Here is a 22709-nt window from a genome sequence, read left to right as displayed (position 1 = left end):
AATTAGACTTTATCAAAATTAAAAACTTTTATGCATTGAAGGATGCTATTAACAGAGTGAAAAGGCAGCCAACTAATGGAAGAAAATATTTGCAAAAATATATCTGATAAGGGATTAATATCCAAAATATATAAACAACTTTTACAACTCAACAACAAAAAAGCAAATGGCCCAATTATAAAATGGGCAGGGGACTTGAATACATGTTTCTCCAAAGAAGGTATACAAATGGTCAGTAAGCACATGAAAAGATGCTCAGCATCACTAAGTTATAAAGGAAATATAAATCAAAACAATGAGATAACACTTCACACTCATTAGGATGAAAACACACACACAATAAGTATAAGTAAATACGGAGAGATTGAAACTCTCGTGCTTTGCCGGTGGAAATTTAAAATGGTTCACTGCTGTGGAAAACAGTATGGCAGTCCCTTAAAAAGTTAAATATTGTCACTGTGCAAACACCATAGAATTACCAGTGATCCAGCAGTTCTGCTTCTGAATATTTACCCAAAAGCATTGAAAGCAGGGACTTGAACAGATATCTGTACACCCATATTCATAGCAGCTTTATTCACAATAGTTAAAAGGTGGAGGCAACCCAAGTGTCCACTGACAGATGAATGGATGGACAAAATGTGATTTTTATGTACCACATATTGTAGGCTACAATACAGTGATATGCACATAAAATTGTGTTTTCATATAATTTTAACACAATAATATTATTTGGACTTAGAAGGAAATTCTGACACATGCTTCAATATGGATGAACCATAAAGATCTGGTAAGTGAAATAAGTGTAGTGAGCTGAGATTATGTCACGGCACAAATAAATATTGTTTGACTCTATTCACGTGAGGTACTTAAAGTAGTCACATTGATGGAGACTCAAAGTAGAATGCTGGTTGGCAGTGGATGGAGGGAGAGAGGAATGGGGAGTTAGTGTTTACTGGGTGCAGCATTTCAGTTGGGGAAGATCAGAAAGTTCTGGAGATGGATGGAGGTGGTTGCACAACAATATAAATATACTTAATGCTATAGAAGTGTATACTGAAAAATGGCTAAAATGGTAACTTTGTGTATATTTAACAACAGTTTTAAAAAAAGGTGAAACTCCTAAAGAATATTTATAGTATGATCTTAAACCTCAGTAGTAGAAAAGATAGATTAACGGGGAACTTTATTTTTAAAATTTTAATTAAAAAAAATTTTTTTTGAGACAGTCTCGCTCTGTTGCCCAGGCTAGAATGCTGTGGTACAATCTCAGCTGACTGCAGCTTCCACCTCCTGGACTCAAGCCATCCTCCCACTTTAGCCTGTCAAGTAGCTGGGACCACAGGTGTGCGCCACCACACCTGGCTAATTTTTATTATTTCTTATAGACCCAGGGTCTCCTTGTGTTGCCCAGGCTGGTCTCGACCTCTTCCCACCTTGGCTTCCCAAAGTGCTGAGATTATGAGTGAGTCACTGTGCCTGGCCAGAATTTTATTTCTTACTTATGTACTTCAAAATATAATTTTGTCATGATTGAATTTTATTTTATTTTTTAAATGCAAGAACAAAGTGGATTGGTAAAGGAAATTGAAAGAACTAAGGGTGTTAGCCAAACAGGAATTGATGACAGCAGAGTGGACTAGCTGTATGAAGCATATGTTGTCATATCTGGGCGGTATGATAGGCCTTTTGTTCCGAGGCTGCACATTTGTACAGCATGTGACTATACGGAATACTTTAGGCAATTGTAACACAATGTATCTAAACATGGAAACATGTATCTAATTTATCTAAACATGTACAGCAAAAATACAGTATAAAAGATAAAAATGATACACAGGTACAGGGCACTTATGAATGCAGCCTGCAGAATTGGAAGTTGCTGTGGATGAGTCAGTGAGTGAGTGTGAGTGGATGTGAAGGCTTCGGGCATTACTGTACACTACTGTTGACTTTATCAACACTGTATACTTAGGCTACACTAAATTTTTACAAAATTATTTTTCTTTAACAACAAATTTGCCTTAGCAGTTACTGTAACTTTTTTACTTTATAAACTTTAAAATTTTTTTAACTTTTTGATTCTTTTGTAATAACACTTAGCTGAAAATATAAACACATTATATAGCTGTACAAAAATATTTTATTTGTGTTCTTATTCTATAAGGTTTTTTATTAAGATTTTTTATTTTATTTTTTTACTTTTTACACTTTTTTTGTTGAAAGCTAAGACACAAGCACACATATTAGCCTAGGCCTCCACAGGGACAGAATCATCAGTATGCTTTCCACCTCCACATCCTTCCCACTGGAAGGTGGTAACGGCCAGTAACACACATGGAGCTGTCATTTTCTATGATAACAATGCCGTGTGCTGGAACACTTCAGGAAGAAACTCCCTGAGTTAACTTTTTTTTTTTTTTTATACATAAGTAGAAGGAGCACACTCTAATGAAAAAAAGTATGGTATAGTAAATACATAAACCAGTAAAATAACCATTTATTATCATCAAGCGCTGAGAACTATACATTATTGTATGTGCTAGACTTTTATATGACTGGCAGCACAGTAGGCTTGTTTACACTAGCATCACACAAACACATAAGTAATGTTTTGTGCCATGACAGTTATGATGTCACTGCGATAGGAGATTTTCAGCTTCATTATAATCTTTTTTTTTTTTTTTTTTTTTTTTTTTTTTTGTGGCAGGGAAGAGTTTTGCCCTGTCGCCCAGGCTGGAGTGCAGTGGCACAATCTCAGCTCACTGCAGCCTCTGCTTCCTGGGTTCAAGCGATTCTTGTGCCCTCAGCCTCCCGAGTAGTTGGGATTACAGGTGCTCACCACCACACCTGGCTAATTTTCTATTTTTAGTAGAGATGGGGTTTCGCCATGTTGGCCAGGCTGGTCTGGAACTCTTGACCTCGGGTGATCCTCCTCTGCCTCCCAGAGTGCTCGGATTACAGATGTGAGCCACTGCGCTTGACCAGCTTCATTATAATCTTATGGGACTACCATTGTTTATGCAATCAGTTGTTGACCAACGTATTGTCATGTGGCCTTGACTGTGTATGTCACAAAAGGCAGAGTTTCTTTGGTCACTTTAGAGGTAATCTCATTCATTCTGTTCTTGAATACTAGAATCAGTTTACAATATCACTAGGTTTTGATCACCTTACAGTGAGGCAGAATGGCCATTTAGCACATATTCCTAAATAACTGATGCAGAGTAAGCTAAGAAAATTAAAGGTTGGTTATTTGGAAATGTGCTACTTTGTGGGATTTATTCCCATAGACTATATAATTTGCAACGAATAGACACGGGGGTTGGGAAGGAATTCTTTTTGAGCTTCTCCTGTATGTTACATATTGTGCCAGATAAGCTTCACCTGATTATCTCGTTGAATGTCACAACTTTATGTGGTAGATATTATCTGTTACACAGTTGAGAAAATTTAGGGTCAGAGATATTAAGGATTTTGACTAGAGTCACATAGTTAGAAAGTGACCCAGCTAGAATTTGAATCTATATCTTCAACTCCCAAGGTTCAGTCCCACCTTTCTATTGCATGATGAAAGGAGTTACATATATCTGTAATATAACTAGTAGAGTCTGAGGTGAATAGTTATATGATTTGAGAGTCGGGAGTTGTAAATTCTGGATTCTCTTTCATGCCTACCTAGTTTGAATGACTGTGGGCAAGGCACTTCTCTAAGTCTCAGCTTCCTCACCTGTAAAGAAAAGGGGTTTGATTGGTTATTTCTTAGACACCTGTGACCACTATTGAAGAAATTTTAGTTTGTTTCAAAGATAATCTTCAAGAACCCAGTAAATCCTGTCTCAGATTTTACCATGAAACATACTGCTTATACTAGGTCATTTTTAATTAAAAAAAAAGGGGGGGGTGGTAAATGTGGAGGGAGTAGTGAATGTAACAAAGAACTGTCATTGATTGTCTTGATAGGGAGGTAGAATGAGTTTTTTTGTAGTGAAAGCTTAGTTTACTAGTTAACAGTTGGACCTCATGTTGAGACCATGGTGTTAGATACTATCAGATTCGTATCACTTATAAGTCTTCATCTTATCTCTAGGTATTTCGAACTCTTATGGTTTGGAAACAGAATGACGCCCTGTGGTCACTTAGCAATTTTTCTTCTTGAGGCCAGGCACAGTGGCTTATTCCTGTAATCCCAGCACTTTGGGAGGCCGAGGCAGGACTTGAGGCCAGGAGTTTGAGACCAGTCTGTGCAACAGAGTGAGACCTTGTCCCTACAAAAGATAAAACAAAATTAGCCGGGTGTGGTGGCACATGCCTGTAGTCCCAGCTACTCAGGAGGCTGAGATAGGAGGATCGCTTGGTCTGTGAGGTCGAGGCTGCAATGAGCCATGTTCATGTCACTGCACTCCAGTCCAGCCTGGGTGACAGTGTGAGACCCTCAAAAAAAAGGTTTATATTTTTTTCTCAAGCCAGAGAGATTTGTTGCTGGGATTAGTTTTTGCATGTAACAGCATATGGGATTTTACATCTTCTGTTCCTGTGGCATTCCTTTTATGTCCCAATTCAAAAATAGGCTCAATACTTGAAAAACAATTAACTTGCTGCAAATAACATAGTGAAACATCCTGAGCAACTAGATTTGCTTTTTTTTAGTCAGTGTGGTCTGTTTCCTTCTGTTATTAGATACATGCAAGGTGATGTGAAATTCATTTTCAACTGGGGAGTAAGTCAGTGAAAAATCTGAGCTTGTGCCCATTACCCAAGTTATTTGTAGAAGACAGCTTCATTTTGTATCTTCCTTTGCTTTATCTCGCTTTCTTCTCTCCAAATTGCAGAGTGGTAAGAATTCGTTTTGTTCCATTTTCATTATTCTTCCCCTTTCATTTTGTTAGACACAAAAGAAAGGCAGTGGGATGGTTTTGTGGATTTTTTGTTGTTGTTGTTGTTGTTTTTCTTGAGACTGGCTAATTTTTGTATTTTTTGGTATAGATGGGGTTTCACTGTGTTGGCCAGGCCAGTCTCGAATCCCTGACCTCAAATGATCCTCCCGCCTCAGCCTCCCAAAGTGCTGGGATTACAGCCGTGAGCCACCGCAGCTGGCCAGATTTGTTTTTTTCATTGCTTGGTTTAACTTTGTTGTGTATTTCCAGTTTTCTGCACTCTGCTCCTAGCCAACTCTCAGCAATGATAGAAGCCAGGAAGAAATACTTTGATTGGCAGCATGATGTCTTTCTTAAGCTTCCTGGGCAACTTCACTTTGGTTATTGTTTTATTGATCATTGCTTAGGATTTATGGCTAGTATATTATATCACAAGTATAACTCTGTATGGAAAGCAGAGCTTTTGAGCTTCAGTATTGTTAAGTTTTCTTTGTACCTCTCTTAGCTGTATTTTTAAAATGCTACAAAAAATAGTACCTTTTTTCTCCTGTATGTGCTGTATTCTGGGTAATTTCACCAGTATTTTCTTGTAATTTTGCCAGTATTCTTTCTGGGAAAATATATTGACTAATCATTCAGAAATGATATTGATAATTTCCAGAAAGCATTTAGAAAAATGGCTTTAAAAATCACTGTCTTTTCAGCATGTATCAATTCAACACAGTACTGGAGGTCTTGTCCTAATAGGTTTGAGGTTATCACTCACTTCCATCCCCCCCCCACACTTTTAAAAAGATCTTCTGAAGTCCTGTAGTTATTTTTAATAGACTTTAGTTATGGTATCAGTCGCATTGTCTTGTAATTATTATGACTCTCAGCTCCTCAAGGGCAAGAATACCAGCACTATGTTTCTCAAAGCAGTTGTTCAATCCACTCTTACTGAATAAATGAAGGATTCTTCTGCTTAAAGAGATTTTGCAGATGTGGGTACATATAGGAGCATCTAAGCAGTCAAAGAAGAATATAAAAGTCAGATGCTATTTTTCTTGCTGTGTGTCACTTCTGTCAGTATCCACTGTACATTCACAGTCCATTGGCAGCTGGGTTTTTTTTTTTTTTTTTTTTTTTTTTTTTTTTTTTTTTTTTGAGATGGAGTCTCGCTCTGTCACCCAGGCTGGAGTGCAGTGGCGCGATCTCAGCTCACTGCAAGCTCTGCCTCCCGGGTTCACGCCATTCTCCTGCCTCAGCCTCCCGAGTAGCTGGGACTACAGGTGTCCACCACCACGCCCAGCTAATTTTTTGTATTTTTAATAGAGACAGGATTTCACTGTGTTAGCCAGGATGGTTTCAATCTCCTGACCTCATGATCTACCCACCTCGGCCTCGCCAAGTGCTGGGATTACAGGTGTGAGCCACCGCACCTGGCCAGCAGTTGGGGTTTTTTTGACAGTTACTTAAGGATTTTTCTGTTGCACTGTCACATGTCCACTAACCAGAAGCTTCTAAACGGTTTTAATTGCTGACCTCTTAGTTAATAAAGATTCTGATGATTGGTATTTTATTTCTTATGTATTTCTTTTTATTTTTGAGCAGTCACTGTGCCAAGACAGAGTCAGTTTCTTTCATTCTTAATAGGCCAATAATGCTTGCTTATAGACATATCGCTGCTAAAACCTTTTCTTTTTGGACTTCTAACACATCTGATTTCCATCTTGTCGCAGTAGCTTCTCTCGTAATTCCGTCTCTAAATGCCAGTTATTGTTTTCATGCTGATTAAAAACTCAGACTTGCATATCGTTAGATAATCATAATCATCCCTGATCAGACCAGGCAAATCTTTCCCACTATTAGGATGGCACAAAATAGTTGTGGTTTTTACCATTACTTTAATTTTGCACCAGCCTAATAGTTGTCATGAAGTAGTAGAAGTATTAGGTATAGAATCAAGACCTAAGTCTGGAGGCATCTCAGCCACTGTCATTAGTTACTTGATTATGAGAAAATCACTTAAAGTGTCTGAAATTCAGTTTTGTCATCTGTAAAATGACATTTATAAAACTTGTTTTATGCATTGTGAGGGCTGAGATATATAGTTGGTTTTATAAGTTATAAAGCATTAAGAAACACTGACAACAGCTTTATTCTAAGTCATATGTGAATTTTACACAATGTAAAATTTGGGTAAAACATGTCCTTTCAACCTTCCACAAATCTTATTCTTCTCCCTAGAGGTAACCACTATTAGAAGTTTGTTGTATATCCTTCTTTATATTTCCGAAGCATTTAGTTACTTTTTTTTTTTTTTTAAGAGATGGGATGTCGCTGTGTTGCCCAGGCTAGTCTCAAACTCCAGAGCTTGAGTGATCCTCCTGCCCAAGCCTTCTGTGTAGCTAGCCATTTCTGCTTGAGTGTTCTGTTCTGCTGTCATTTAATATGACCTGAGGTCATTTATCAAGATTTTACCTTATTTTAAAAACCTTGCAGATGGGATGTTGAAATTTTGCAATAATTGATAACATTATTACCTTATTATTAATGGAAACAGGTTTTTTTCTAGTTTTCCACTATGGCAAACAACACTGTTTTGAAAATCTTTGCACATGCTTCTTTGTGTAGATAGAGATGTGAAGTTACAGGAAGGTATATGCATTCAATATTTTGATAGTACTGCCAAATTACTTTCCATAACAGGGTCCCAGTATACTTAAATTCCTACTATTAGGTGTGAGAGTATCCATTGACTCATCTTTTTGCCTATTTATGGTGTTTTCATTTTTGCTAATCTCATATGTAAAACATGGTATCTCAAATCTAAAAGAATGTTCATAGGCAGCATGGTGTGAGCACGAAATTGTAAGTGGAAACAATTCAATTATCCATTAACAGGAAAATAGGACAGATAAGTAATTTATTTGACATGTTTATAGTTTATAAGAGAATACTAAATGGCAATCATAGTAAAATACAGTTATGTGCCCTAGTGGAGATGAATCTTACATAGTATTGAGCAAAAATGCCAGATTACTGAAGAATACCTGCAATAGGATCCATGTCTGTAAAATTCAAAATCATGCAAAATTAATGCTTTTGTAAGAGACAGATATATACAAAGAGGGCTTGAGAGTTCCAAATAGCCTTATCTGAGAGGTAGGAAATAAAGAAGAGTGCCAAGGCAGGTGGAGGAGTAAATCCATTTCCTCTGACACATCTCTGTGCAACCTGTTATGACCAGCTTTTCTATTGAAGTTTTTGACAATACTGGCTTATACGAATGTGATCTTTTCCTTATAGGACTTTTTTTGCATTGCTGAACTCCAGGATTTTATGGAATATGGTTCATATGTAGGATGTCCTCTGGGAGTGATGAATTTCTGTTAATATGCTTTTGGGGTTTTTGATTACTTTCTTAATCAGACCATCCCCTTCTCAGACAATCATGAAATGTTTATTGTAAGGGGATAATATGGAATCATTAGTAGGGATGAGAACCTGGAAAAATGGAAAGTCCAGCCGACACAGGTTGGCAGTTTGAATTTCCCATTCAATATCTATGTGTTATTGGGCCAGTTACTTACCTTCTGTCAGTTTCCCCAGTGATAGGAAATATATCTTTGTATACTGCTATATTACCTCATTCTTTTTGCCTCTATCTCTTCCTCTTTCCCACCATACTGGAACTGTACTGATTAGGTGCTTAATAACTGGGGGGTTATCATCATCATTGTTAAAATTTGTAGAGAATGGTGTGTGGAAGTAAATTTATAGAATCCAGAACAAACAAAAGGGACTTGTGCATTTTGCAAGGAGCCTTGTTCTTTTGTTAAAATCTAAACTACATGTCTCCCCTATAAAAATCAGTATGAAAAATAGCCAACATTGCCTATAACTATTATTTTGAAATAACAGATTTAATGAGATATAATTCACAGACCATAAATCTTGCATTTATGAAGTGCTTTCAGTGTTTCAGTGGTTTTTAGTATAATAATGGATGTGTGCATCCATCACTGAAATCTAATTCCAGAACACTGTCATCTCCCCCCCAGATAAACCTGGTAGCCATTAGCAGTCACTGCTCATTTCTTCCCGCTAGTCCCTGGAACCACTAATTTATTTTCTGTCTCTATGAATAATCTGCCTATTCTTGATATTTCATACAAATCGAATTATATAATTTGTGGCCTTTTGTGTCTGTTTTTAAGCATGGTGTTTTCAGTATTCATCTGTGTTGTATCTGTACTTTATTTTTAAAATTACTGAATAATATTCCACTATGGATGTACCATACTTCATTTATCCATTCATCAATCAATGGACATTTTAGTTTTTTTCTGCTGTTTGGTTATTATGAAATAATGCTGCTATGAACATTCATGTATATTATTTTGTGTGGACATATGTTTTCAGTTTTCTTAGTTGTATACCCAGGTGTGGAATTGCTGGGTCATATAACTCTATGTTTAATAGAAGGACTATCCAACTATTTCCAGAGCAGCTATACCATTTTACATTCCCACCCGCAGTGTAGAAGAATTCTGATTTTTCCACATCTTTGACAATACTTATTGTTGTCTGGTGTTTTGATTATAACCATTCTGATGAGTGTGAGTTTTATCTCAATGTGGTTTTGATTTGCATAATGACTTACGATATTGAGCATCTCTTCATGTACTTATTGGCCATTTGCACATCTCTTTTGGAGAACTGTCTGAATTCCTACACATTTTCTGGTTATTTAGCTCCATTTATTTATTACACATTCTTTTGGGTGTCTACATGTGTTAGATACTGTGCTAGATCCCAGGGAAACCATGATGAAGAAGACACAAGGTCTCTGCAGTAAGCTTAAGTTGTCTTCAGACTTCCATGCTTTTGACTATCAAATATCTGAATATAGTCAACCTACCAATTAGTGGAAAGTTTACTCTATTGTTATATTGGAAAGTCCTATCAATGAAAATTTCTTTTACGCTGTTCTGCTAGTAGGAATGAAAGTACACTGAATGGAAGAAGAGGATGAATATCTAAGTAGCAATGTTGAGCACTTTGAAAATTACAAAAATGCTGTGTGTTCTCATTTACTCCTTCGTGTGCACATGAATCTTCCCTCATTTAAAAGTTCCCTTGAAAGCAAGGGCCTTATTTTTATTCATCTTTTTTACTCTATCAGTCGACTAACAGTGCTTGGAAAATATTAATATTAGTATATATTAACTGAATGATTGAATGGGTCAGGTAAGCTGGAAATGAGTGTTCATGTTATATGACCTTATACTAAATTAGGGTTTGCATAGCTTTTATTAGCTATCATCCTTGCCCTCAAGGATCTTGACTTAGTGGTTTAAAGTGAAGATGAGACAGATACTCAACATGATATACCTTTAAAAAATAAGATTAATTAGAATCATAAATAACATAAAAAGTAAGCTGCACAAGTAAGCTAAGTAAATACTAAATATTAGGAGGAGTCACTTGAGTCCATAGGATGATATAGAGTAGTAGAGGAAGTCTTGAACAGAGGTCAAATTTCATCCAGATTTCAAAGAACTGAGGGGATAAAACAAAAAATAAATAAATAATAAAGTAAAAACTGAGGGGAAACAGGCTGACAGAGACGAGGACCTAAAACTTTTGTGGGTTAAGAGGCAGTTCTCAGCAGGGTTGGTACTTGTCCCCTTTCCATCCAGGAGACATTTGGAAATAAACCAACAAGTTTTTGGTTATCCTAGTGTTTAGGGGTGCTAGTGGCTTACTGTGAGTTGGGGCTGGGTATGCTGAAGTCCCACAGTGTATGATGAAGTTAGGAATTAAATCTGACGCCAGTCGCAGTAGCACCCTGCCTAAGAGATACTGGAAAGGAAACAGATTTAGCTGCATAAGGAAGAAAATAGTTTTTATGAATAGTGCTCCTAAGCAAATACTGTTTTTTGTTTTTACCAGTGTAGAGGCTTAATGAGGAGATACATACACTTAGGTAGGGTGGAACACAGTTAATGGAACATTTTAGGAACCAGGACAGGAATTTATATTTGATCAGTTTGGATGATTTTGATTATGCTTAACATTTTCTTTCATCTCATAGTTTGATATTTTTCTTGTCTTTCTCATAGAACGAGCCTCTGACTCCAGGCTATCATGGATTCCCAGCGCGGGACAGCCAGGTTGGTATCTGCTGATTGTAACCCAGATGATGTATGTGTGTGGTGTGTTTCATCAAAGGGTTGCTATGATAGAGAGCATTTCCTGAAATTACTTTGAAAGGGAATGTGGCTTGTTTCAGCAGTGAATTTACTTTTACAGATGTAAATTAAGCATATTTTTAAATTCTATAAGTATGTTATTAAAATTGTGGATATTATATGAGAAAATAATCACTCAAGTACAGTCATGATTGCTTTTGTATTTTCTTCTACAGGCTACATAATAATTTTTTGACCTGGTTTTCTCAGTGCCTCATAATTCTGAATGCTGGACTTGTCTCTTTATTACCTGCCAGTTAGCCCCTGCCTGCACAGAGTTTTTGAGTCCTTGTAATGATCTGTAGCAAGAAAATTCCCTTCTCCTCCCTGGGGGAATTCAGCCTTATGGTTTTAATCAGGGAAAGCTTGCTTGAGAAAGCGAAGTTTCTGCTGCCTTTCTTTGTTAGATGGGAGGATGACTGGAAAAGCCCAGGCCCTATTATGGGTCAGAGCAGAATTGCTTCCTATGAGACACCCTCAGTATGGTTTAGGCAAGTGTATAAAATGCCTTCCCTATCTTTTTGTTGTTTGAATACTTGAGCACATGATGTTGAAGCAGAGTTAGGATAAAATAACAGGTAAGGCTTCCTCTTAGAGAAATGGTGTGGCTTAAATCACCTCGCCTCTGAAAGAAATTTGTATCTTTGATGTTTGGGAATATTGACGTTCTTCAGGAGATTTGAAAGGGTAGCTCCTAGAAATATCTTGGAATGCTGTTATTCCTTACAGGGTTGTCAAAAAAAGCTACCATTGTTATACTTGTCCAAGGGATATGAGTTAGAGTGCTAAATGAGAGTTCATAGTGTCCTTTCCAGAAGTTCATTGAATCTCATCAGAGCTCCTGAAGTGGATCTTAAAAACTAGGATGGTCGGCTGGGTGCGGTGGCTCATGCGTGAAATCCCAGCACTTTGGGAGGCCAAGGTGGGTGGATCATGAGGTCAGGAGTTCGAGACCAGCCTGGCCAACATAGTGAAACCCCGTCTCTACTAAAAGTACAAAAATTAGCTGGGTGTGGTGGTACACATCTGTAGTCCTGGCTACTCAGGAGGCTGAGGCAGGAGAATTGCTTGAACTGGGGAGGTAGAGGTTGCAGTGAGCTGAGACCGCACCATTGCATTCCAGCCTGAGTGACAGGGCGAGGCTTTGTCTCAAAAACAACATAAACCAAACAAAAACAACAACTACAAAAAAACAAAAACTAGGATGGTTGATAATCAATAGTCACCTATTTGCAGGCCTTTCAGATTTGAGAGTATTTGTCCAATTCTTGCACTTTTGGTGCTGAGTTGATGTCAGAGTGGCCCCAGATAAGGCATGGAGAGAAGAAGTGTTGTTAGCTCTGTATTCATCCCCCACTGAGTTCATCACTGTTGATATTGAAGATGGAAGCTTTTGGTAAAAGATAGGGCCATTTACCCCAAATCTAAAGAGAATGTAAAGATTTATTTGTTTTTCTTTCTGGTTTGTGTCTGTCCTAGAGCTTCTCTAAGCTGGGAAACTTATGCCCTTTGATAGTACTTTTATGTCTTAGTCATGTATCAGAAAAACATTCTCATACCTGGAGATCCACCCCACAGAGATTCTGATTGGGTAAGTGTAAGATTGGGCTTACCCATTCAAATGTTTAAAAATCCCAAAGGTGATTCTGCTATGTAGTGCGGTTGAGAACTGCAGTCCTATGGGCTGCTTTAAAAGCAGTGACAGTTTCTGTTTCATCTTGTGCTTTTCACCTAGGACATGTAATAAAGGGGTCATGGTTAGTCTCTTAATCTAGTCTTGCAAACTAATGCAGTTACTTTATTATTTGTAAAATGTTGCTTATTCTGGATTTAGGAAGGTAAAGCTAATGGATGTAAAGTATGGAAATAGACTTACTGAGTTTAGAAGACTGAAAGGGTACTGTATTCTTCTTGTGGGGATTACAGATCAATAAGGAGCTAAGCAAAAGGAGTTAATAGGAATTTATTAAAGCCTAAAAAAGTAGTCTCTTTTATTGTACCTACTTTTTCTTTCTTTTGCAGTAGGGGCCCACTTCTGTAACCTGCACATTCATTACTCATGCTGTCTCTGCTGCAGGCCTGTTACAGACCCTTTGCCATGGTTTAAAGCTGCTAATTTACTTTGAGGCACATTCTGATGGTGACAGGTTTATTTTAGTTTATTTTCTTGGGCTTTAATTTGTACTCTGGTTGGATCTTTGAATTAGAGATCTTAGAGTGTGCAAATAGGCAAATATTGAATAGCTGCTTGTTGTATTTGATGAACACAGAATCCAAATGAGTACTGCTAATTAATGCGCCTAACCTTGTGAACTCTCACTTTTGTGTTTTGGGATTTGGGAGGCATTTATCAGTGTGAAACACTGGTCGCTGAACAGTCTGAGCTGGCGGAAATGGAACTTGTGATCTTTACGTCTCCTCAGCATGGTTGTGGCTCAGCAAATCAAGGAACTGGGGAATGGGGTGAAGGTGAATTTTAATTGTGCCTTTATTTGCTTTCCCTTTTTTTTTCTTGTTGTGGTGGTTGTTTTTTGGTTTCGTTTGGTTTTTGAGACAGGGTCTTGCTCTGTCGCCCATACTGGAGTGCAGTGGCGTGAACATGGCTCACTGCAGCCTTGACCCCTAGGGTGCAAGTGATTCTCCCACCTCAGCCTCCTGAGTAGCTGGGACCACAGGTGTGTGCCACCACACCCGGCCTGTTTGCTTTCCTTATTCTTTCGCTGTTCCTTTCTAAATAGATGAGAACCATCTGCAGACAAGATTCTTATCAGTGGCTGAATGGTGATTTAAAAAGAGGTAACTCTTTTGATTGTTGTGGATCACTTTCATTTTATTTTCTCATCTTATTCTCCCAACCACCCTTTTTGAAGTAGATGAGGCAAATATTCCCTTTGGAAAGATAAAGAAATTGAAGCACACAGAGGTAAAGTGACTTATCCAAGGCAACAATTCAAGTAAGTAGCTAAATAAGAACTGAAATTTCCCTTCTGTCTGAGGGTCCTTTTCTCTGTACTGGAGAATTATTGATTGACCATAGGAAAATGTGGTCACGTGTGAATGTGCCCATTCACTCATTTACATTATTTTATTTACCATGTGGGGGCTTCAGACTTTTTCAAGCTCAACCACAGATGTGGAAGTCCGTGACTCCTGATTAAAGATTATTACTACCAAGTTTGTTAGCACCAAGTGTACCACCAGCATTTCACTTTTTTAGTGATTCTTTTATCATGTTATATACAGTCCCAATAGCACATTTGAGTTAAAAACCTGAAGGAAAGGAGCGGGGAAAACCACCCACCACTTCTTGCATGTTTATGCAAGGTCACCTCAGCCTTCTTTCTTGATCTATTAAGAAGCTTTATGGGATGACAACCCATTGCTTTTATAAAGCACTCTAAGCATTTCACTATACTTTCTAATGCGGTTTCTCTATGGAAGTGGAGGAGACAAACATTGTTCCAGTTTTACATAAGTGAAAACTAGTTCAGAAAAGTGAGAAATTTTATCTTAAGGCCATGCAGGACCAAGTGCTGTGGCTTACATCTATAATCCCAGCACTTTGGGAGGCCAAGGCAGGAGGATTGTTTGAGCTCAGAAGTTGGAGACCAGCCTGGGCAACATAGCAAGACCTTGTCTCTACTAAAAATAAAAAAAATCAGCCGGGTGTGGTGGTGTGTGCCTGTAGTCCCAGCTACTCGGGAGGCTGAGGTGGGAGGATTGCTGGAGCCTGGGAGATTGAGGCGACGGTGAGCTATGATTGTGCCACTGCACTCCAGCCTGGGCAACAGTACAAGACCCTGTCTCAAAAATAAATGAATAAATAAATCCAGGCAGGATTTTAGATTGATGATACAATGTAGTAGTTTAGATTCCTAGTTGACTGTGATTAGTGCCTGTGCTTAGGTGTGTTCTCAGGCCTTGATTAAGGCTAGAATGTTTTATGGATTTGCAGTATTTTTAAAGTGGGAGAATACTTATGTGCATCAGCTCTAGGGTTTTCATATAAGAAGAGCTTAAGAGCAGCAATCCGATTAGAAGAGGGCCTTGTTCTGCACAGCAGGCTTACTGTTTTTGCTAAGATTATTTATATGGGATGGCTCTTAGGGGTTTCCTAGAAAGTGATGGGGGTCCTAAGGCTGGCCCCTCGCTCGCTGTTGGTGCAACAACTTTGTCTGTTATAAATAAGGTGACCATATAAACTTTAGCATTCAAGTTTGGGCACTTTTGAAAATAAAAAGTGATGCCAATAATTAGTTTCAAACAGTCCCAGGTAAACTGGGATGTATGGCCATCCTTCTCTAATTGAAGAAATACAGTCAGTGTTTTCTTAACCAATGTGATCAGAACTAGTAGGCCATGGGTTAATCTAAACAATTGGTTGAAGTGGGGAAATATTTTAAACTTTTATTTTAATATAGAGCATTTTTAATTTAAACAAATATATGTTTACTCTTTAGTTTCCTGATATGAGGTCAAGGTCCTTATATATAGATGTGATTGAAATACTCCTTGAATTTTTTGCATAAACTATGCTCCCGGAGCATCATCTGTGAGTTCTAATTTGTTTTTTTTTTTTAAAGAGGAACACGGTCTTAATGACATTCAGAGGAATTTGGGTGAAACTGTCTATTTAGATTTGTATGATTCCCCCTTCTTGCCCAGTCTTTTACAGTTGTCCTGCCCACATCTAATTTGAGCAAAAGTTTTCAGTGTCTTGACTTATTTTTCACAAAGCATTCACATTAGAGTTGTTCTCACGGAAACTTTTCTAATTTATTTCATTGATGTGTATATATATATAACATTTAATTATATAATTATAAGAACTTACGACTTCTATAAACTGGCAGGTGAATAAACACAAGTGATTTTTGGTAAGCATACAACTCAGCTACTGGGAGAAGAAAGGGCTTGGGGGCAAATAGGAGAGAGTTGTTTACTAGTTTTAGGTGGTCTAAGACTGTTAAAAGCGTCCCTTTATTAGACTTGGGAACTGGAGAACATTAGTTAATTTAACAAGTTAATTGATTAAAAGAGGCTTATACTTTAATCAACCATAGGGAAGACTTACTTTTGTTTCATCAATTTTGTATCTCCTTAGTGGTTACTTGACTAAATTTTGTTTTATTGTTTTAGAGTCAACTCAGTTTGGGGGATGGGTAGGGAAGAGGATTAGAGCAGATACACACAAACTAGAGATAATTTGTTTTGTTTCACTGGGGTGGCCTAACCAAGTAAGAGATGTTCAGCAGTGGGATACTTGCAAAACTAAGTGTTAAAAACTTTCATTATTTCATCATTAAAAATTATTTAAGCTATAGTGTACTATTTTATTAATTGATGAATACAAATGTATATATTTGTGATACACAAAAAACCCAACTAATATCTGCTAAGTACTTTACAGTTTACAAAACACTCCTGTGTATTTCCAGTTTTGATCTTCACAATAGTTCAGCTAGGTGGGTTGGGCTTTATTATCCCTATTTTATAGATAAAAGAATGCCAAAGCACAGAGACTGTCAAATGAATCTCCTAGTCTTACTTATATAGGTAGTAAGTAAAGAATTGGACTTGAACCCCGATTTTCAGCTTCCATGTCTTGTATTTCCCTTTTGTATTTGTCTGTCAGTGTCTCTCTGAATATGAGTGTTCTTTTGCTGGTGTGACAAGATAAGATATTCTGGAATCTTTGGAGAATGTGGGAGCATGAAGTCTTCATATGACCTGAAAGTTCTTGAATAACTTATTTCTGTCAAGTTTTCTATCTTGTTTGTTAAAATAGCGTATGATCTAAAATTTATCTTTTCATATTTTAAATACAAAGAAAAATGTCATGTTGTCAATTTTTTTGAGATTCTGTCGCCCAGGCTGGAATGAAGTGGCGCGATCTTGGCTCACTGCAACATCTGCCTCCCGGGTTCAAGTGATTCTTCTGCCTCAGCCTCCTCAGTAGCTGGGATTACAGACATGTGCCACCAAGCCTGGCTAATTTTTGTATTTTTAGTAGAGACAGCGTTTTGCCATGTTGGCCAGGCTGATCTCAAACTCCTGACCTCAGGTGATCCGCTCACCTCAGCCTTCCAAAGTGCTGAAATTACAGATGGGAGCCACCACGCTGGGCCCATTCTTTGATGTTTAAAATGCTTGTCAATGACTTCTCAAAACTATATTTTTTTCTTCAATTTTCTAAAATTCTGTTGAAAGACACAATGTCCCATTGATTAGCAGAAACAAGTGGGAACATCAAAGGAGATGCTTAAGTTGACAAATATAGACAATTATAGATTTAAATTCAGAGTGGCAGCCTTACTTTTAATATAGAGGGTAAATTTAAAATGACCTAAGGGTTTTTTTTCTTAACAAGTATTTTCTTTACTCAAGATTTTTTTTTCTTTTTTCTAACCATTTTTTTCATGGGTAGAAAATGAACTTTATTTTAGTCAAATTTTTGCAATGAACTTTCAAGGCTTTTTTTTTAATTGGGAGCCGTGGACAACAGCAAATGCATCTTCTGTAGTGCTCATTTGGCTTGGTTGAAGAAATGATGACTACTTTTCTTCCCTCCGGGATAGTTGGTGGAATGGAGGACATGGTAAGAGTGTTCAGGTTCTAGCTTAGTGCTTTTGAGCTTAAAAAAAGACTGTGACCCCAAGGAGGCAGTTGCTTTTATGTCATGACCCAGTATACACACATACATATATGTTGACTATAACTTAGAATTAGTCTTACCAAATGCTGCCTATCTTAACCATGCTCTAAGTACTGTGATATTTTCTGTCCCCTTCAAAAAATTGTCGATTGTGACTAACGATTGACCAAAATTGATTTCTGCTGGATTTTTCTTGGACCCACTAATGGATTGCAACCTGTTTGAAAAACATTATTCTAATACTTACAGTCCTTAAAAATGCAACCTTAAAGAAACCTCATACCTTTATTTTTTTGAGATGGAGTCTCACTTTGTCACCTAGGCTGCAGTGCAGTGGCGTGATCTCTGCTCGTTGCAACTTCTGCCTCCCAGGCTCATGTGATCCTCCTACCTCAGCCTTCTGAGTAGCTGAGACCGCAGGTGTGCACCTCCATGCCCAGCTAGTTTTTGTATTTTTGGTAGAGATGGGGTTTCACCACGTTGCCCAGGTTGGTCTTGAACTCCTGAGTTTATGCACTCCACCCGCCTCAACCTCCCAAAGTGCTGGGATTACAGCCGTAAGCTTCCATGCCCGGACACAAGAAACCCCATACCTTTTAGCAGTCACTCCCCTACTTTCCATCTCTCCACCCAAGCTCTAAGGCCCCCCAGCTGGAGACTGAATTAAAATGGTTCAGATGTAAAATGTTACCCCTTCTGTATCTAGCAATCTATAATAATTTTCTTTCTGATCCTCTTTTTTTTTTTTTTAACTAAACATGCTTTTGCTTTGCTCTTAAATTACAGGAAGTGTGAAATTGTTTTTTTTCCCCCCTGTTAGATTGTCTAGAACCCCACTTTCAGCCTTTGTGCAAAGCTTTTTCAAACTGTTGCTTCTGTCCAACATCTGACCTCAGGTCACCCATCAATAGTTTAGGTCCTTCTGTGGTGGTGTCCTTACACCCTCTAGTGGATGAAGGTCTGGTATATGCTGTAGTGTCTAGTGTTCTTGTAGCACTTTTCTCAATCCATGTAATCAGCTTTACTATTACATTTTAGATCATTTCATTCTTCAAACAGTTAAAAATCTTTTCACTCCGGGAAAGACCATTTTATTTCTTCTGCTGCTCACTGCCATGCTAAGTAATATGCTTATTCTGCTGTTTCATGATTTGTCCAAATTTTGGCACTATTCTTTGGCTTCCTACTGTTGAAGATGAGAAATTAGCAGTTTTATTTTATTTTTATTTTTTGAGACAAGGTCTTGTTGTGTTGCCCAGGCTGGAATGCAGGTGTGTCATCTCGGCTTACTGCAACCTCCACCTCCCGGGTACAAGTGATTCTTGTGCCTCAGCTTCATCTGTAGCTGGCATTACACGCGCACGCCACCAAACCCGACTACTTTTTATATTTTTAGTAGAGATGGGGTTCCTCTATGTTGGCCAGGCTGATCTCGAACTCCTGACCTCAAGTGATCCGCCTGCTTCAGCCTCCCAAAGTGCTGGGATTACAGGTATGAGCCACTGCGCTTGGCCAGAAATTAGCGGTTTTATAGACCTCTTTCCTTCTAATAAAGCCATTTTTTTGGGTCAAATCAATATTTATTGATTTGTGAATATATAATAATTATATTATTATGACTGTTTAAATATTTTATATCCAAACAAAATATTATTACTTTGCGTTTCTTACATATTTGTTTCCCTTGGAGTTACTATGTAGAGAAAATAAATATAAATATGTATTTGGCAATTGCTTTTTAGAAAGCTCTATGGCCAGCGCAGTGGCTCACGCCTGTAATCCCAGCACTTTGGGAGACTGCGGCGGGGGAATCACCTGAGGCCTGGAGCTCGAAACAAGCCTGGCCAACATGGGGAAACCCTATCTCTACTAAAAATACAAAAATTAGTGGGGCGTGGTGGTGGGTGCCTGTAATCCCAGCTACTTGGGAGCTGAGGCACAAGAATCGCTTGAACCCAGGAGGCGGAGGTTGCAGTGAGCTGAGATTATGCCACTGCACTCCAGCCTGGGTGACAGAGTAAGACTCCGTCTCAAAAAAAAAAAAAAAAAGTTCTACTAAGATGTCATTTCTATACCTAAAATTTACTCAATGTAAGTGACTTGTTCAGTGATATTTAGTAAACATGTAGAGTTGTGTCACAGTCCAGTTTTAGTACATTTCCCTCATTCCCCAAATTCTTTCAAATTCTTTTGCAGTCATTCCCTGCTCCCTCTCCAGTCCTCCCTCTCTCCCCTAGCCAACCACTGCTCTGCTTTCTGACTTTATAAAATTGCCTCTTTTGTGCTGGACACGGTAGCTCATGCCTGTATCCCAGTACTTTGGGAGGCTGAGGCAGGAGGATCTTTTGAGCCCAGGAGTTCAAGACCAGCATGGGCAACACAGCGAGACCATGTCTCAAAAAAAAAAAAAAAAATTGTCTCTTTTGGACATTTTATATAAATGGAATTATATGTGTAGTCTTTGGCATGAGATTTCTTACAATTAGTATAATGTTTTTGAGGTTCATCCAGGTTGTAGTATGTATCACTGTATCTTTTTTTTTTTTTTTTTGGCTAAATAATATTTCATTGTAGGGATGTATCACCTTTTGTTTATTTGTTTACCAGTTGGTAGATATTTGTATTGCTTCCAATTTGGCTATTATGAATAGTGCTGATATGAAGAATTACCTGCAAATCTGTGTGTTGACATACTTTAATTTCTCTTGGGTAGATTTCTAGGAGTGGAATTGCTGAGGCAATGGTAATCTCATGCATAATTTCTTCTTTTTAAGAGAAATAAGCCAGTGCGGTGGCTCATGCCTGTAATCCCAGCACTTTGGGAGGCTGAGGTGGGTGGATCACTTGAGGTCAGGAGTTCGAGACCAGCCTGGTTAACCCAGTGAAACCCCATCTCTACTAGAAATACAAAAATAAAATAAATAAAATAAAATAATAATAATCATAATAAAAGAGAAATGAGGTCACCAATGCTGGAGTGCGGTGGTGCAATCATAGTTCAATTTAGCTTTGAGCTCCTGCCTCAAGTGATCCTCCTGTCTCAGCCTCCCTGAGTAGCTGGTATTACCAGCTTGAGACAACATGGCCAGCCTCATGCATAACTTTTAAAGAAACTGCAGACCGTTTTCCAAAGTGTCTTGGTTTTATCTAACTTTTTTGTTATAATGAGTGTATGGTAACAGCTCATTGTGGTTTAATTTGCATTTACCTAATAATTAAGTAGGTGCCTTTTCGTGTGCTTATCAGCCACTAATGTTTGCTTTGGTGTGATGTCTTTTCAGGTCTTTTGCCCACTTTTTATTTGGTTTTTCTTCTTACTGAGTTGTACGAAGTCTTTATATATTCTGGGTACAAGTTCTTTGTCAGATTTACAATTTGCAAATATTTGTTCTCAGTTATGAGGTTTTGTAATATGTATCTTCTTCCTTCTCCAATAAAAGAAAACAGAATTGTTTTCATCCATATTTGCTAAGTTTGCATAAACTCTGAATAACTATTTTATGAAAGCAACCCTCTCTGCTGAGGCCTGGTGGTTCCTTCAAAGAAGATTTGCAGGTTTGTAGTGGCTTCGTGCTTGGCTACAGCCTTCTCCAGATGCTTGGTGGCAGGCATGTTTGGGCGAGAAAGCTCTTCATGTATGAAGAGAAATTGTGCTGCTTTCTGCATGTCCTAAGGTTTAGGTTCACTGGCTTTTATTTTTTTGAACTGTAGCTTCTATATAAAGCTGTTTTGTGGCAATTTCTCTGTAGACAGACAGACAGACACCCCTGCCCCCCACAACAGACACAGACACACACAGACACACACACACATACACACACCCTCCTTGGCTTTAGTTTTAAATATCAATCCTGCTGTTGCAGGCTAAATGATTTTAGGCAAGTTTTTGTTCTTTTCTGAGCCTCAATTTCTTCATCTGTGAAATAGGAATAATTCCTATTATGAAAGGTTGTTACAGTATTAGAGATAACATATGTAAATTTCTTGGCTTGTAAATAGGGCTAGTAAGTCATTTTTCTCATTTATTTTATGGAAAAGAGGCCATAAGGAAGCTTTACAAGGGAGTAATTAGTTCTCACATTCTGATTTAGTCTATTTTCTCATTTTCCTTTTGATTCTTATTCACTGTTTGAAATGAATTATCTGTAGATTTGAAATTTCTAGCTCAGGAATCTAGCTGTTGGACATCTCCAAGAAAAAGAGGTCTTTGTGAAGGAAATGAAATCTGTGTAAGTTTATTTACCTGACTCATGGGTCTTGGCAGCATGCGTATAAGAGGGAGTCATTTTTGGGACTTTATAACTTGAGCAGAATTTTGTAAAAACTGAGCCAGACATTCAAGGCTCGCTACAATTTGCTCCCCATTTTTTCCAGCTCTGTTTCTCATTACTACCCTATTAACATATTCTTCTGCCTTTTTTTTTGAGACGGAATTTTGCTCTTGTTGCCCAGGCTGGAGTGCAATGGCGCGGTCTTGGCTCACCTCAAACTCCTCCTCCCAGGTTCAAGCGATTCTCCTGCCTCAGCCTCCTGAGTAGCTGGGATTACAGGCATGTGCCACCACACCCAGCTAATTTTGTATTTTTAGTAGAGACAGGAGTTCTCCATTTTGGTCAGGCTGGTCTCGAACTCCCAACCTCAGCTGATCCACCTGACTTGGCCTCCCAAAGTGCTGGCATTACAGGCGTGAGCCACTGCGCCCGGCCTTTCTTCTGCTCTATATGTCTCTTCACTGTCCTTCAAATATCTATCTTGGATTTATTTCTTCCTAGTGCCTTTCGTTTGAAATGTTTCTCCTTTACCAGCAGAATCCTAAGTATCCATTAAGATCCTTGTTCACAACTTAATCTCCCTTATGAAATCTTTCCTTATTGCCTCTGATTGTTTGAATTCGTTTAACATGTCTGTATGAACATTTCCATAAAGTTTGGATCCAAG

The 22709-nt window shown here is 38.1% G+C and overlaps 1 protein-coding gene across 19 annotated transcripts in view; it reads left to right on the top strand.

The window, feature by feature from the left end:
- Window positions 1-22709, top strand: part of RBFOX2 (RNA binding fox-1 homolog 2) — a 291531-nt gene that overhangs the window by 79947 nt on the left and 188875 nt on the right. For all 19 annotated transcript variants that reach the window (XM_055252938.2, XM_055252945.2, XM_055252942.2 and 16 more), the window contains exon 2: window positions 10988-11038. In XM_055252938.2, coding sequence (XP_055108913.1) covers window positions 10988-11038 — 51 coding nt within the window. The remainder of the gene's footprint in view (window positions 1-10987; window positions 11039-22709) is intronic.

The sequence above is a fragment of the Symphalangus syndactylus genome, chromosome 18 (genome assembly GCF_028878055.3).
Source record: "Symphalangus syndactylus isolate Jambi chromosome 18, NHGRI_mSymSyn1-v2.1_pri, whole genome shotgun sequence".
Lineage (NCBI taxonomy): Eukaryota > Metazoa > Chordata > Mammalia > Primates > Hylobatidae > Symphalangus > Symphalangus syndactylus.
The sequence above is the reverse complement of the archived record's forward strand: the minus strand, read 5'-3'. Positions and strand labels throughout refer to the sequence as shown.